Source organism: Herpailurus yagouaroundi, unplaced genomic scaffold (assembly GCF_014898765.1).
Source record: "Herpailurus yagouaroundi ecotype Mexico unplaced genomic scaffold, PumYag 182, whole genome shotgun sequence".
Taxonomy (NCBI): Eukaryota; Metazoa; Chordata; class Mammalia; order Carnivora; family Felidae; genus Herpailurus; species Herpailurus yagouaroundi.
The window spans coordinates 25,720,058-25,737,225 of NW_024412413.1; the positions used below are offsets into that span (position 1 = coordinate 25,720,058).

The window sequence follows — 17,168 nt, forward strand, 5'->3', positions numbered from 1 at the left end:
AAGGGAAACAAAAATAATATAAAAACAGGGAGGGGGACAAAACATAAGAGACTCTTAAATATGGAGAACAAACAGAGGGTTACTGGAAGGGGTGTGGAAGGGGGATGGGCTAAATGGGTAAGGGGCACTGAGGAATCTACTCCTGAAATTGTTGTTGCACCATATGCTAACTAATTTGGATTTAAACTTTTAAAAATTTAAATAAATAAATAAATAAATAAATAAATAAATAAATAAGAACTATTACTCTGGTGGCAGTATAGAGACTGGATTGCAGTGGGATAAAATCTAGAGCCAAGGAAACCATAGTAAAGTCTTAGATTGCAAGTAACTTGTTCTGCGAGTGTTCCACAAAATGAGCAAACATTTCTAATAAATTTTAACTTGATAAACGATATCTTACAATACAAGTAGTATGTGATGCTGAATGTCACATGATCACAACCAAGCCAGTGGTTCTGTCTCTCTCGCTCTTGCTCTCGCTCTCTCGCTCTCACTGCAGGATTGTGGGTGATTGTCTCCCATGCTTGAATGTTCGGTCTCAGGCCGCGGTGTTTGGCAAAAATCACTGATTTTTCAGAACATTGGAAGGTGCCCACAAATGGCACTAGTGTAATTTTTGTCACTTCAAACCACCTATGGACAGTCCTTTGCTCTTCCATATAAGAGTAAGCTTAGGAATGCTTTGCTTCATTCTAGGTCAGGCTGCCTGCAGGTATAAACCCTTTCCTTTGTTGCCTTATTGCCAGTTACATGAAATATAGTATATGACAAGAGTTTATTAATAATAATACTGTACTGTAGTCAAACATACGTGTGAGTGTATACAATAGCTCCATGCAGAAAAAGATTCCATTGAGCCAATAGGTAGCAGAGATTCCGATAGTGATAGTGAAAGTCGTCCTACACAATAATCCTCCTCTCTCTTGTCTCCCTTACACCAGCCACGAAGGTTTTCAAAGGTAAGTGCAAGTTAATTTGTTTATTTTTCTTTTTTTTTCTTATTTTTTTTTTAACATTTATTTATTTTTGAGACAGAGAGAGACAGAGCATGAACAGGGGAGGGGCAGAGAGAGAGGGAGACACAGAATCTGAAACAGGCTCCAGGCTCTGAGCTGTCAGCACAGAGCCCAACATGGGGCTTGAACTCATGGAACATGAGATCATGACCTGAGCCGAAGTCAGACGCTTAACCGACCAAGCCACCCAGGCGCCCCTGTTTATTTTTCTTTATATTTTGCATTTTCTTTATTATTTTGTATTATATTACAGTATTGTAATCATTTTTATATGAATATTTTTGGGTTGTGGAACAAATCATCTGAGTTTCCATTATTTCTTAAGGGGAAATTCACTTTGATATACAAGTGCTTTGGATTATAAGCATATTTCCAGGATGAATTATGCTTGTAAACCAAGGTTTTACTGTACTTATGTTCCTGCAGTAGTGTAGGCAAGAAATAAGGAGGCAGTATTGAAGAAGAGGTAAGGATTGATAAATCTTTAAAGAAATATGCAGAATGATAAATTGATAGGACTTGAAGACTCACTTGTGATCACAGAAGGTGGAGAAGAAAGGAGTCCAGGTTTCTGGCTTTGATGAGAGTGTTTTGACAGTATCTAGTATGCAGATACTTGATGACTTGTTCAAAGAATGACTGAAGGTCATTGGATGCTTTATTCCTTGTGAATATTTTCCTAAACTGTACATTTTTCTCTCTTTCAAGATGTTAGCATATTTCATGGGTGTTTATAGGTATAGCTATTTGGATATTTGGTTGCTCTCCTTATTTACTTCTTAAAATCTAGGGCTTTTTAAAAATTTATCCTTAATTTCCTCTTCTGACAACCACTTTCCTGCCCCTATAGAATCAGAATTTCCAAGACAGTTCAGTGGGAATTTGAAACTTAAGAGCTGCTTGGGGGTTCTGATGATCAGTTTGTTTTCAAATTTGGTTGTAGAGCAATGAATCAGCTGAGGGTAGAGCTGTTTTCTTCTACTAACCGTGCTATCAAATGATGGATAATCTGTTACTGTAGATTTTTAAATGATGGAGTAAGGATGGTGATCACTCCTTCTCTCTGAGTGATCTCAATAACAAGAAAGATAAGAAATAGGAATTCTACCTTGAGTGATATTAGGAAACAACTAAAACCCTCAATCACAATATATGAATAAAGGCTACCATTTCCACCAGCAGTAAGATAAAGGTTCTAGTTTCTCCACATCCTCACCAACACTTGCTATTTTCTGATTTTAAGTTTATTTTTTTTTTAGTAATCTCTATACCCAGTGTGGGGCTTGAACTCATGACCCTGAGATCAAAAGTTGCATGCTCTTCTGACTGAGCCAGCCAGGTACCCTACTATTTTTTTTTATTTTTTAATTACCGTTCTGTGGATATGGAATGGAACCCCACTGTCATTTTAATGTGCATTTTCCTAATTATATTGAGCATTTTTTCATATACTTATTGGCTATTCTTACATACTGAGTGAAATATCTATTCACATCTTGTGTATTCTGGACCCAGAACCTGGGGCTTATCTTTTTATTTTCTTTATGGTGTCTTTTCAAGCATAAAGGTTTTAATTTCTTTTTTTTTTTTTTTTAACGTTTATTTATTTTTGAGACAGAGAGAGACAAAGCATGAACGGGGGAGAGTCAGAGAGAGGGAGACACAGAATCTGAAACAGGCTCCAGGCTCTGAGCTGTCAGCACAGAGCCCGACGTGGGGCTCGAACTCACGGACCGCAAGATCATGACCTGAGCCAAAGTCGGCCACTCAACCGACTGAGCCACCCAGGCACCCCTCAAGCATAAAGGTTTTACATTTATGAAGTTTAGTTTATCAGTGTTTTCTTTTTCTCTTTTATGGTTTATGCCTCTGGTGTTGTATCTAAAAACTGTTTGCCTAAACCTAAAAGGATTTCTTCTAGACCTTTTATAGTTTTAGCTCTTATGTGTAAGCCTGTGATACATCTTTGTGTCAGGTAGATTATAAATTCATCTTTTTGCTCATGGATATCTAATTGGTCCAGCAATTTTCAACCATTTGTTGGGGGGCGGGGACAAACAATCCTTTCTTCCACTGAATTGTCTTGACAACTTTGTTAAAAATCCATTGACAAAACTTAAGGACTTCTCTTAATTTTTTCCCTGTGACCTACATCTGTTTTTATGCCAGTACTCACTATATTCCCCCCCAAAGTTTACAGTCTCAGTCTCTAGAAAGGAAACACCTGCTTCATAGTCTCCAGCTCCAGTGCTACCTCTGAATCGCTGCCACCCTGTCTCACTGACTTGCCATGCCACCCCTGAGACACTTAACGTTTAAATCTTAAGATTTTAAAGTTGCAAGTTCAACACTTTAGCTTTACAGATAAGGAATGTCAGGCCCACCTTTGTTGTTTTTCTAAGCTAAAGTATTTTTGTCCCATGCTGGAACAGAAAGAAGAATGATATCTGTCTGGGGATAAACATTTATTATCATGGAATCACCACACAATTCTCTCTAAACAGGCCTGGCAGAGCAGGGTCCTGAAGAGGAAAAAAAATCTAGAATAGAGACTTAATAAGGGCAGAGCCATAAAAAGAGGAAAGGAAATAAATGGTAGATGCCAAAAATAAAGTACACCTACTTGAAATTTTTGTATAAAGCTGGTACACATTTCAGGTGGCTCTGCTAGTGAAATGCTTTACCATCTATAGCATGCATTTCTTGAAAGTTACTGCTGAAAGCACCTCTTGATCTTTAAGGGACCTCACATCACTTGAAAATAAGAGTGCTCAGTGAAAGCTTTAGATCTTTCAGTGGTTTAGGTTTCTGGTGTTTTTTTGTTTGTTTGGTTGGTTGGTTGTTTTTTTGTTTTTGTTTTTGTTTTTAAGTAATTTTTGTATCCAACATGGGGCTCAAACCCACAACCCCCAAGATCAAGAGTTGCATGCTTCACTGAGTCAGCCAGGCGCCCCCTCTTTTTTCATTTTTAATGCATTTCTTCTGGCTTTCAGTTTTCAAAATATAAACTATATTTTTCTTTTTTCCCTTAATATTTATTTATTTTTGAGAGAGAGAGAGAGAGAGAGAGAACGAGCAGGGGGAGGAACAGAGAGAGAAGGAGACACAGAATCCAGAGCAGGCTCCAGGCTCTGAGCTGTCAGCACAGAACCTGACGCAGGGCTCGAACTCACAAACTGCAAGATCATGACCTGAGCCACCAAGGTGCCCCTAAACTGTATTTTTGAAATATTAAACTTTCTAGCTACAGATGATATGGAGAAACCCATTATAATAGTAAGAAAAGTATTACCTTGCTAAATTTTTCAAAGTAACAATTATCCTCACGTGTGTGTGTGTGTGTGTGTGTGTGTACATAGTGATAGTTATTAGCACATGACTGATAACATAGTCTGCAAGATCAGGCTGTGCTTAAGACTGCTTCCTGAGGAATGTTAGCTATATGTAGTTTAAAAGGTAGGTGAATGGAACTGAGTATCTTATGCTGGATCTTGCTCAGTTGACCAAAACAACTGGTCTTAGAAAAGAGGAACAAGGGACACCTGGATGGTTCAAGCAGTTAAGCATCTGACTCTTGATGTTGGCTCAGGTCATGATCTCGGGTTCATGAGTTCAAGCCCCGCATCAGCTTATGTGCTCTTAGTTGGGAGCCTGCTTGGAATTCTCTTTCCCTCTCTCTCTCTCTCTGTCCCTCCCCCTCTCTTGCTCTCTCTCAGAATAAATAAATAAGCTTTAAAAAAAAATAAGAAAAGAGGAATAATAATGGGGATGGAAGTCAAATTCATCTGTCTAATTGTTCCTTTAAAGATAGGGTTTAAGGGGCGCCTGGGTGGCTCAGTCGCTTAAGCGCCCAACTCCTTGATTTTAGCTCAGGCCATCATCTCACAGTTTGTGGGATCGGGCCCTACATCCGGCTCTGTGCTGACAGCAAGGAGCCTGCTTGAGATTCTCTCTCTCCCTTTCTCTGTCTCTGCCCCTCCCCCCCTCACTCTCTCTCAAAATAAATAAATAAACTTAAATAAAATAAAAAAGTAAAGATAGAGTTTAGGAGCTAAGGTCAAGTAGCAAGGCAGAATATCCTAGGCTAACTAGGCTGGAGTATTAGTACATTCTGAATTAATAACTGTTGGTCTTTAAAGATTATTTTTGTAAGTAATTCGTTTCATAGCCTACCTTGAATGTTTTTTGTGTAACAGTATTTCTAATGGAAAGGTTAGGATTTTTTTTTTTTAATGTTTATTTATTTTTGAAAGACAGACAGTGAGAGCCAGGGAGGGGCAGAGAGAGATTGGGAGAGGGAGACACAGAGTCCGAAACTGGCTCCAGGTTCCAAGCTGTCAGCACAGAGCCCAATGCAGGGCGCGAACCCACGAAGTACGAGATCATGACCTGAGCCGGAGTTGGGCGCTTAACTGACTGAGCCACCCAGGTGCCCCAGGATTTTTTTCTATTGTATTTAAGTTCTTCTGTACTAAAATGAAAACATGGAAGGGACAAATGCACACTGCAGGATTAGTATTTACTCTTGGAGGAGGAGTGGAACTTTAATGTTATATAACCATTTGTTTCATAGACAGATTTAAACCAGATATTGCAGAATGTTTGCGATTTGTTAAATCTTGAAGGGAGTGGAGGGGAGATATGTCTGGGTATATGTTTAGCAATGAATGTTTGTGAGATGCCATGATTACCAGCAGATGTTGAAGAGAAATTCAGGGTAGTAGAAAAATTCCTAGGTTACATATTGGGAAGAACTCATGTTTATGTGATATCTGTAAGGGTCATTTCTCCTGCAGAATATGACTTGTCAGTTTTGAACCGTTGGCATTTGTGCTCCACCAGGACTCAGGCTCCCCAGGACAGTCCCATCAGTCCTGTGCTGGTGACAGTGAGGATCACCGATAGCTCTCAGCGCTTCCTGTATTATGTTTTAATAATCACATCTCATGCTCCGCATTTGCCATTTGAGATGTTATGCAGTATGAAATGTGTTCTAATCAGAAACCTATAAGTATCAGAGCTTGGATTTACATCTGACCAGCTCAAACCCAATCTTCATTATCCTTTTATGAGTTTATGCTTTCTTAATGTAGTCTTATCCACAGGATGAAGATACTGGAATGAAAAGTAAAGTCCATCATATTGCCAAGGAGATTATGAGCTCAGAGAAAGTGTAGGTATTCATTCAGTTTATAATTCAAATGACCATTTGTTTCCCTACTGGTTCATTGAAAACATTTCTTTTATTGTTTTTGTTTTGTTTTTTTTTTTTTACAGGTTTGTGGATGTGTTAAAACTTTTGCATATTGTAAGTATCTGCAAATATTTTCTTAGAGTCTGAGACTATCCTCTTTTGCGTCTTTCCCTATGTCAAAAAATTTTCAGCATAACTTAAATATACTTAAGTTAATGTGTGTATATATATATGTGCTTCCTAATATATGGTTACATTTTTAAATTCATACATATATGTGAATATAGATGTTTTGTAAAATGTATGTATTCTAATGGGTAGGTAGTATACCGAGATTATTTCCGAAAAATAGAGCCTTTTTTTTTAATGTTTATTTATTTATTTTTGAGAGAGAGAGAGTACACGTGCACAAGACAGGGAGGGGCAAAGAGATGGGGAGGGACACAGAATCTGAAGCAGGTTCCAGACTTCAAGCTGTCAGCATAGAGCCCAACGCGGGGCTTGAACCCACGAACCATGAGATCATGACCTGAGCCGAAGTCAGATGCTCAACTGACTGAGCCACCCAAGTGCCCCAGGGCCTTTATATCCATATTTCCAAAGTCTTTAAACTTTCTGTCTTCATAACAGTTTTTAGAGTATTTCTTCTTGGGCATTTGCAGAAGATGTCTATAAGGAGAACTTTGCACTAGCAATGTATAAAGAATGTCATGCTCAGTGTTCAAAACCATTCTCTTATCTGAATAAGCTCCCAGAAATAGACTCTTAAAATAGACCTTTTTATAACTAACTTTTTATTTTTTTTTAATTTTTTTTTCAATGTTTATTTATTTTTTGGGGGGACAGAGAGAGACAGAGCATGAACGGGGGAGGGGCAGAGAGAGAGGGAGACACAGAATCGGAAACAGGCTCCAGGCTCTGAGCCATCAGCCCAGAGCCTGACGCGGGGCTCGAACTCACGGACCGCGAGATCGTGACCTGGCTGAAGTCGGATGCTTAACCGACTGCGCCACCCAGGCGCCCCTAACTAACTTTTTAAAGTTTTGTATTCCATTTTTATAATTGTCAACTTGAACAAACCTGTTGGGAAACAATTAGGATGTGTCTGACAGCATATTCATTTTTCTCATGCACTCTTTTGCACCTGCAAGTTTTTACAAGTTTCATTATGCATTAGCAGTGAAAGCGCTTTTAATCCTACTTTATTTGAATTATATTTTGGCAAGTTATTAAGACTTAACAAAAGAGGGTTAAGGTAGAGGAAACAATGAAGAAAGCAACTGAAGTGAAAATTTACTTAGATGGTATAATTATTAACATCATCTTCATCTTAATTACTGAGAAATGGTAGGTTCACACCCATTAATATCTCTAAAAGTAGCATTATTTTCAGTTTTCCACTTAAAAGATACATGTGAACATGAAAAGTAGGGTGCACTTAAGCCTGATTCACATTCACTAAATGATTCTCTGTGCTCTGTGCTTGGTACAACAGAAACCTGGAGCTCTAAATCCTGTGTGAAGAATCTCCAGTTTTGGAAACCTTTTCTAAAACAATTCTTAACATTACTGATTTGTTTTGAGAAATTACTGTCTTGTGAATAGTTTCTTATATAAATCTTGACCGTATTGCTTAGTTCTCTTTGTAATTCACTTTTTAAAAATTATAGCACGGCATTTGGTCACCCAAATAAATTTATTGAGTTTGAAGTATATTGCCATTTCAAATGCGTAATATAAACATTAAAAAAAATTCAAATATGTAACAGGATGAATAAATAACTTCTCAAAATAAACTCCATTTTGAACTGAATGAATTCTAGTTTTTACTGAACCTCTGTATTTAAACCATTGCAGAGGGAAAAGGAAAAAAGCTAAACTCCTTTTTCTGGAAAGCTTAACATATCTGTAGGACAAACAAATTGTACCTATTTGACATATTTTCTGATAGACACGTCTAAACAGAATTAGACCACTCTAAGGAAATTTGCAGCATCTGCAATTTAATTGGTAAGCTCATGGAGGCAAAAAAAAAAAAAAATGCTATGGAGTCAGAAAAACTGGAGTTGGAAATTCAGTGCACTATTTCAACAAATCTTGCATGGAACACATGTTGAAGATTCTATGACGAACAACAGAGTCCCTGCCCTCATAGTGCCTATAGTCTAGCGTAGTGCTTCTCATAATGTGGTGAGAGACTGGATTTAAAATATTTCCAATCCGTGTTGGATCAGAAGTTTTAAAAATACAATACAAATGTCATGGCCATGTCGAAGTGACATAAAAGTGTCCAATCCCTTATTTATGCTTCTAACTAATATCTTTGCAGACCAATAATAATAAAAAGGACCACACTTTGAGAATATTGGCAAAAATATCAGCATATATTCTGCCTATGTAGATTCTGTTTTTTAACAGCTATATGAATATCAGAAAGTAGTCTACCCTTTGGGCCTAACTTTCCTTATTTGTAAGATACAAATATCACTCTCTCTGGTTGTGAGGAATCAGTGGAATAAAGTATGTGAAAGAGCCTTTTATTTTGCACAGTGTACGTAGGTGCTTAGATTGACTTTCATTAACCGCTTTTTTCATCTTTTTATAATTCTGTCCCTTCCAAATGCCTTTTTTCCTCTGTCCTAAAATTTCACTGTAATGAAGTTCTGATTCCAGTAGGTAGAGAACCAATTAAGAGCTTCATTAGTTTTTTTATTTGATTACCTAAAACAATGTATCTTGTTCTTATCTCTATACTTTTGGAACAAATCATAAACACTGTAAAAATAGACAGTCAGACCAAAGGATTTCCCATATCATCTCAGATCTGATAAATCTCATAGATGGCCTCGGCCTCTTCCCCAGCTGGTGTTGAGCAGTGAATCATCAAAACCCACCTTGGCTTGTACATTTTCAAAACCTCCTAAGCCTTTAATGCATGGGTAAGAGTAGATTATCTGCCTACCTCTTATTAACGTCCTATCTGGTATGTGTAAATGTTAACTCAGCAGAGCCCAGCTCTAATGGGAATTTTAACAACAAAGCATTAACCAGGTGAGAGCCGTTATTAGGAGAGGATTGTTACCAGCATAATGTGGGTGAAGTCAAGAGTCTTGTTTCATTTCACCACCCCCACCACACTGTTAAAGCTCATATTTACCCCTCTACCAAAAGTGCCCCACAAAGGTAACACATGGATAGTTTCAATCCTGAGCACTACTTACTGTCTGATTTCATATAAATGAGTCAATGTCTGTGTTATGCCCTGGAATATGACTGCTTTACAATACCTAAATAATAGGCTTTAGATAATCCAGTGGATACTTTTTTTGGAAATGAACCAGGTATCTAAGTGGCTTGGGGGAAGCTATTCTGCTGTTTCAGTTATACATGATTTCTTGTGAATAATTTTCTTTAAAGATTTTATATTTTTAAGTATTATCTGCATCCAGCATGGAACTCGAACTTATAACCCCAAGATCAAGAGTCGCGTGCTTTGCTGACTGGGCCAGCCAGGCACCCCTCCTATGAATAGTTTTTTGTATTAGAGACTCTAGAATAGCACTAATAGATCTTTCTGAGATGACAGAAGTATTCAGTATCTGCACTGTCCACTATGTCCAATATTTTTAAAATTTAAATATGTTACTGTAGTTTACTGACATTTCTCTGTTTATAATTTGCTGACCTAGGTGATACAGCTCATATCTTAACTATAAAATCTAAAGTGTAAACTAAAGAATTTTATCACTCAAGCTATTATGACATTGGAAGGAATATCCAATTGAGGCCTTTGATTCATCTGCCTGATGTTTGTGAGGAAAATTTGGGCCTGTAGCAGCAGTGGCGAGACTTTACAACTAATCTTTTTTATGATGTATGCTCTGCAGTATCTTCCATGAGCTTCTGGACTTTAAAATAGGTATTTTTAAAGGCCCAGTGTACACAGTGTCTCCCAGCCAATACCCAATACCAGTATTTTCCTTTTCAAAATGGTAGTGCCAGGGAGTCTGGGTGGCTCAGTTGGTTGAGCGTCCGACTCTTGATTTCGGCTCAGGTCATGGTCTCATGATTCGTGGGATTGAGCCCCGCATCAGGCTCTGCGCTGACATAGCACACACTCTCTCTCTAAAAATAAATAAACATTAAAAAAATAATACTAATAACTACAAAATGGTAGTGCCATCCCTATGACTGCAAAAGCCAGAAAAGTAGAATCTGTTCTTTCTTTCTCTCTCTCACCCACTTCTCCAACCAACCCGTCAGCAAACCTACTGATTCTGTTTCTGTTACTGCCACCAACCTAGTTCAGAATATCATCTCTTACGCAGACAACCATTCCAGCCTCCTAACAGATACTCACTCCTGTTTCCATTCTCAGCCTTTTCCCAACCTGTTTCTTATACAATCTTCTTTCCTTACAAAATTTTGAGTGATTTTATTAAAATCTATATTAGAACATGTCACTCCCCTTCTTAAAACCCTTTAAATGATTCCCATCGCATTAACAATAAAGTCTGGGGCTCCTGGGTGGCTCAGTCATCGGTTGGGCATCCAACTTTGGCTCAGGTCATGATTTCAAAGTTCACATGTTTGAGCCCTGCGTCGGGCTCTGTGCTGACAGCTGAGAGCCTGGAGCCTGCTTTGTGTTCTGTCTCCCTCTCTCTGTTCCCCTTCCCTGCTCACACTCTGTCCCTCTCTCTCTCTCAGATATAAATAAACATTAAAAAAAATTTTTTTTAAAAAGAATAAAGTCCAGGTTACTTACCAAGGCTTGTAAATAGGATGACTTTATGTCCCAGTCTGCTTTTGACAATTCTGGTTATTGTCTATTGTCTATTAATAACTAATAACTAATAGTAATTATTAACAGTGTTCCTTTTGTCTTGCTGGATCATCAAATTATGGTTCCCCCTGCCTACAAGATGCTATGTGATTTGGCCTCTTACTAAGATGAGATGCTGGGGAAAGAGAGGGGCATTCTCTTACTCACTGACCATGTTCTGGCCATACAGTCCTCCTTCCAGTTCTTAGTTCATTGCTAAGGTTATTCCTGCTCACAGCTTTTTCTAATGCAGTTTCCCAGAACGTTTGGTCTTCATTTTCTTCATAGCTAGTTTTTTCTTTATCCTTCCAGTTTTGGCTTAATGTGACCTCCTCATAGAGACCTTTCTTGACTATCCTTTTCTCTTTCCCTTTCCCTTTGTGTTCTTCTTGACACTTAATATAATTTGTGTATTTGTTTGTTTAGTTGTTTATTTTTGGCCTACTCTACTAAAATATAAGCTAGGTGAGGGCAGGGATCATCTCTCCAGTACCTACCATCATTCCTGTTCATTGGAAGGCTTTTAGTAAACATTTGTTGAATGCATGAGTGTGACTAATTCTTTAGGGGTTAAGAATTCTGCCCCTGCCGCTATGTGCTCTTAGACAAATTAGTCAAGCCTTAGTTTCTTCTTCTGGAAAATGGGAATAATAATAATAGTAATTGCATTGTTTTTATTATTTTATTTTCCCTTTGATGGGAGACTATTTTAATAAACAGCTATAAATTTATTTTATGAATGCCCAAATAGCATGACTTAAAAACATTTTTTTTTTTGACAAGAGAATGATCAGAGACTTTGAGGTCTTTTTTGACAAAGATGGGCTGATTAAGTAGTAAAATGATACTAGTAATGAAGCATCTTTGCTCCACTGATTTCTTAAGGTTGAGACCCACTTACCTTGAAAATTTAAGGGACTCTCATTAAAATCTATAGAGTTAGAGGCAGTTATTTGGACATTCATATGTCTGTTAGTAACTAGAATGTATCTTTTATTTTTTAAAAAATGAATCATAGGGGGGCGCCTGGGTGGCTCAGTCGGTTAAGCGGCCGACTTCGACTCAGGTCATGATCTCGCGGTCCGTGAGTTCGAGCCCCGCATCGGGCTCTGTGCTGACAGCTCAGAGCCTGGAGCCTGTTTCAGATTCTGTGTCTCCCTCTCTCTGATCCTCCCCCATTCATGCTCTGTCTCTCTCTGTCTCAAAAATAAATAAACGTTAAAAAAAATTTTTTTTTAAATGAATCATAGAAAGAATAGAAGGCTTTCTCATAGAAGCCTCCAGTTTTTCCTATCTTAAATAACTTCATCATTTTCTTTTTTTTCTTTTGTTTTTTATTCTTTTATTTTGAGAGAAAGAGAGAGAGAGAACAAGCAGGGGAGGGGCAGAGAGAGAGGGAGACAGAATCCCAAGCAGGCTGTCAGCTGTCAGCACAGAGCCCAGTTTGGGGCTCAAACTCATGAATCATAAGATCATGACCTGAGTCAAAGTCAAGCGTCGGATGCTTACCCGACTGAGCCACCCAGGCTCCCCTAACTTCATCATTTTCTACTGAATACAGACTGTTTTTTGAGTCTTGTTAATGATTTAATGATCATTAATTTGTTCCTTAGTTGTAAAGAATACTCCTTTAGCGTCTATTGACATGGCTGCCAAACCTTCACTTTTTGAGCAGCTTCCTTCTTGTTAGGACTGTCCTTCACTGAATGAAGTTCATTAAGAGCCCCTTTGTCCTGCTGCTGAGGTGTTTGTTTTCCTTACTTTGGTTTGGTACTTGCTTCTTGTTATATGCCTCTGATTCAGCATTCTGTCTCCAAGCTTCCAGGACTTGTTGACCTTAAATGATATTCATGTGATCACTTAAATTAACCAAATCTCCTTTACTTAAATAAATGGCCTTCTGTTGAGCACTCTCTGTGTGACTTGAAACATGCTGTGTTATGTAAATTGTCTATTTTAATCCTCATAACAACCCTATCAAATACTTGTTATTTCTGTTTTTTAAAATGAAGAAAACTAATTGCCGAAAGTAACCCGCTGCTAAATGGCAAAACCATACTTTGAATTCTAGTCTGAGACCTTGAACTTAGGCAGTTGTTCAGAAATGGATTAAAAATTATTAACTTGACATTTCTGCATGCTGTATAGGGGGTAGTAGTATATCTTTGGATATATTAGCTTGTTTTCAGAATTCTTTCAGTGGCCCAAGAAATCAGAGAAATTCTAGTTTTCCATCTTTTGAAGATGAGAATGAAGCTACATATTTTCACTTAGGATACATTATGATTACTTGTTGTTAAGGGAGTTAGAGACTGGAGATAAAGGATTGATTTCAGTCATGTTTTATATAGTTTATAGCGTGCATTGATAATTATACACAATCACCTGATTGTGATCAGTCTGATCATAGGGAGAGGGAGAAATCATTTCATTGGTCAATATTTTAATTTAAAAATAAAATCAAATTGTTAATGTTAGGACTTCCTCCCCCTTCTACATTTACTTCATAGTTTCACACTCTTTCTGCATATTTATCAAAGCTCTCTGACCTTCCCAGCTGCTTTGCTTTGGCTTAATATGAAGTATTTCTTAATGCCCTTTTTGAAGGCAGGGAGCCCTGCAGAGTTCCCTGTCTATCGATATGTCCATTTAGTTTTTGTAATTCACTGTGTCATCATAGTGGTTAAGTCATACCCTCAGGTCAAGACACCCAGTCAGGACAGCTTCATTAAGTCACTTACTTCTCTTTGGCACTGGAGATGTAAATCCTGACCCTAAGAATAAGACCATCTGTTTTGTGCTTCATTGCTTTAGATGTTCATACTTGACTTTATTTGCATTGATTTTTGCTTAAGTCTTGCCCAAGTGATCAGAGCTTGTAGGGCTAGTATGTTAATACTTCAAAGGAACTCACTGTTTTATTTATTTATTTTTATTTTATGTAAGGCTTTATTTATTTATTTATTTTCAATATGAAATTTATTGTCAAATTGGTTTCCATACAACACCCAGTGCTCATCCCAAAAGGTGCCCTCCTCAATACCCTCACCCATCCTCCCCTCCCTCCCACCCCCCATCAACCCTGTTTATTCTCAGTTTTTAAGAGTCTCTTATGCTTTGGCTCTCTCCCTCTCTAACCTCTTTTTTTTTTTTTCTTCCCCTCCCCCATGGACTTCTGTTAAGTTTCTCATGATCCACATAAGAGTGAAAACATGTGGTATCTGTCTTTCTCTGTATGACTTATTTCACTTAGCATAACACTCTCCAGTTTCATCCACGTTGCTACAAAAGGCCATATTTCATTCTTTCTCATTGCCACGTAGTATTCCATTGTGTATATAAACCAGCAATAGCACTGCTAGGAATTTACCCAAGGGATACAGGAGTGCTGATGCATAGGGGCACTTGTACCTCCAATGTTTATAGTAGCACTCTCAACAATAGCCAAATTATGGAAAGAGCCTAAATGTCCATCAACTGACGAATGGATAAAGAAATTGTGGTTTATATTCACTGTGTTTTAAAAGTTGATCTGGGGGCGCCTGGGTGGCGCAGTCGGTTAAGCGTCCGACTTCAGCCAGGTCACGATCTCGCGGTCCGTGAGTTCGAGCCCCGCGTCGGGCTCTGGGCTGATGGCTCAGAGCCTGGAGCCTGTTTCCCATTCTGTGTCTCCCTCTCTCTCTGCCCCTCCCCCGTTCATGCTCTCTCTCTGTCCCAAAAATAAATAAACGTTGAAAAAAAAAAATTAAAAAAAAAAAAAAAAGTTGATCTGGTTCTCATTTGTAGGTTTTCTAGGAATTATTAATAATATGATACACTTTATAATTCAGGAGCCTATTTCTAAAAATGCCAAGTTGAACCTGCATTTGGTTACTGTAATCAGAAACTAGACTGTTAGATGGTTCAGTTTTACATACAGAATTTTTGGTGGGTTTTATGTTGAAAGAATAGACCAAAGTATGTGTAGTCGGTATCAATAAACTCTGTTGCCTGCCTAACATTTTTATATCCTGGTTCCCATACCCCTTTCATTTTAATTACCCAGATTTTCCAGTGTAGAAAAGTAAACTCTGGATCTAATTTTTGAAGTGCCAGTCGTGTGGTCTTATATCCTCACTGATTTAGTCAAGGAGGTGTTGGAGAATTTAAATTCTTCTGCCCAAAAATAGTTTTGCCTCTGGCTCCTAAGTGTCATCACACTTTCCCAAATTATCCTGGCTGTTAGCATTTAGAAAAATAACCAGACATATGTTGTAACCATCCTTTTTATTTAAAAAAAAAAAAAAAAAAAAAGATGTTTTCTTCCTTCTAGTGGCACCAGTTCTGGAAATGGTTGAGGTTCATGAAGAGCTGATAAGTGAAAGATTCTGTGTGTAGTTCTTGTGTGAATTAGTTACATCTGGCACTGGGGCCATAGCACATGGCTTTTAGGGGATGGTGGCCCAAAAGGTGAGGGGATGAGATTTGGGCCAGAGCTGCTGTGTATAATTAAAGGCCATGAGTTGCAAGTAGGGTCTTTGGTGTGAGTTGCATTGGCCTGGAGTAAGGGGTACCCTTTTCTGCTTTCAAAAAGGTACAATGAAGACAAGTTGATGGCCCTGGTAGTGCTTGCTTAGAATATGTAACCTCCTGGGTCCTAGGAATAATTTGTAATAGATACCTGGATAGAAACTCTAAATTCCTATAGTCTCTATTAAATGGTCCTCTTTTGCCAATGACAGTATGGGCCACAAGTTCGTTCAGAGCTACCTACAATCATCCAGTAGTACTGGAAAAAGTGACATTTTGCCTAGTATGTGACAGACACCTCCAGTTAGAGGTGGCCATCTTACTGGTCAGCCCAGTGTGAATTTGGCTGGTCTCTGTTGAATGTGTCTTAAATAAGCAAGTTTTCCTTTTGGCAATAGTTGCAGACATATGGAATGCAGAGTCTGACAAAAGCTGTGTCAAATAGGGTCCTTAAGCTATTTAGCCACTAACGGCTACTGTCACTGTTGTGACTGAGGAAGTATCTTCCAACTGGAAAATAAAAGTCATGTTGCTGCCAAGGGACAAATATATTCATCATGTCTTCTACCAGAAGAAAGGGCAGTGCTTATTGCTTTGCTGAACAAGGAATTCTTGCATTTAAGTTATATTAATTATTAAACTGGTAAAAAAAAAAAAAAGACTACTATGGAAGATGTTTAACTGTGCTTTGAATACTGTTATAATTGTGTTATAATTTGTGACTGACATGTAAATATATTCTGTTGTGCCTGGTGGAAAATCTAATGACTTTCAAAAGCATTAAGTTTAAAGGTCTATTTTGTCTTAGTAAATGTGAATGCTGATAGAAACAAGCTGCTGGGAGGTGGAATTTGGCCAATATCCATTTGGTTTCTGGAGATGTTTTGTGTGATTTTCTGAATTGGAGTTTATGCGAGCTACAAACTCCCATCTTTATATTACAGTAATTAGCTGTAAAAGTAGTTCTTTAGTTACTAGTTTAAGTACTTGGTTCCTTTGGGCCAAGTATTGTGACTGTTGGGCCAATAAAGTATAGTCCCAGATCCTGAGGCCTGAAGTGAAGGGTTTATTAGCACTGGTTTAGCACAGGAGGATTTGAGTTGTCTGAAATAACCATCCTTTAGGCAAGGAATCCATTCATTACTTTTAAATTTTATATAAGGTTTTTATATAAAAGGTTTTATATATAAGGTTTTTATATAAAAAAATTTATATAAGGTTTTTGTCTTTCACAAGAAATATAAGAAATGCCTATGGTTAATGTACAGGAGGCAAGTGGTTGAAGGGATCAGGGGAGAAATGGGTATTTTTTTTTTTTTTGATGTATTTGATGTATTTGATTTCCTTCAGTGAATCCCTGAAGGAAAAATAGTTAGAAATAAAGGTAAAGGAAGATGAAACCTAGTATAGAGTCTGTTTTGCCTAAGCTTTGCTTTAAGGTTTTAATTAAACCTAAAGATTGTTTCTAAGAATGAACAATCTTTGTTTTTGAGTCCTTAGGGCTGTGGAACAGATTCCACTATTGTTTTACTTATCCCCAGAGGGTGGACCTCAAGATAGTGTGAAACTAGACAAATAGGATCCCAGACACCACCACCCTTTCCAAGTCCACTGGAATGACAGG

The 17,168-nt window shown here is 37.9% G+C and overlaps 1 protein-coding gene across 4 annotated transcripts in view; it reads left to right on the forward strand.

The window, feature by feature from the left end:
• Window positions 1-17,168, forward strand: part of FGD6 (FYVE, RhoGEF and PH domain containing 6) — a 116,265-nt gene that overhangs the window by 46,457 nt on the left and 52,640 nt on the right. Inside the window, exons 4-6 of one of the 4 annotated variants that reach the window (XM_040491191.1) lie at window positions 945-962; window positions 6,125-6,192; window positions 6,297-6,327. The exons of 1 other annotated variant lie outside the window; for it this stretch is intronic. In XM_040491191.1, the coding sequence (XP_040347125.1) occupies window positions 945-962; window positions 6,125-6,192; window positions 6,297-6,327 (117 nt within the window). Of the gene's footprint in view, window positions 1-944; window positions 963-6,112; window positions 6,193-6,296; window positions 6,328-17,168 lie in introns of all 4 variants that reach the window. 2 more of the 4 variants (XM_040491192.1, XM_040491193.1) reach the window with 2 other exon arrangements.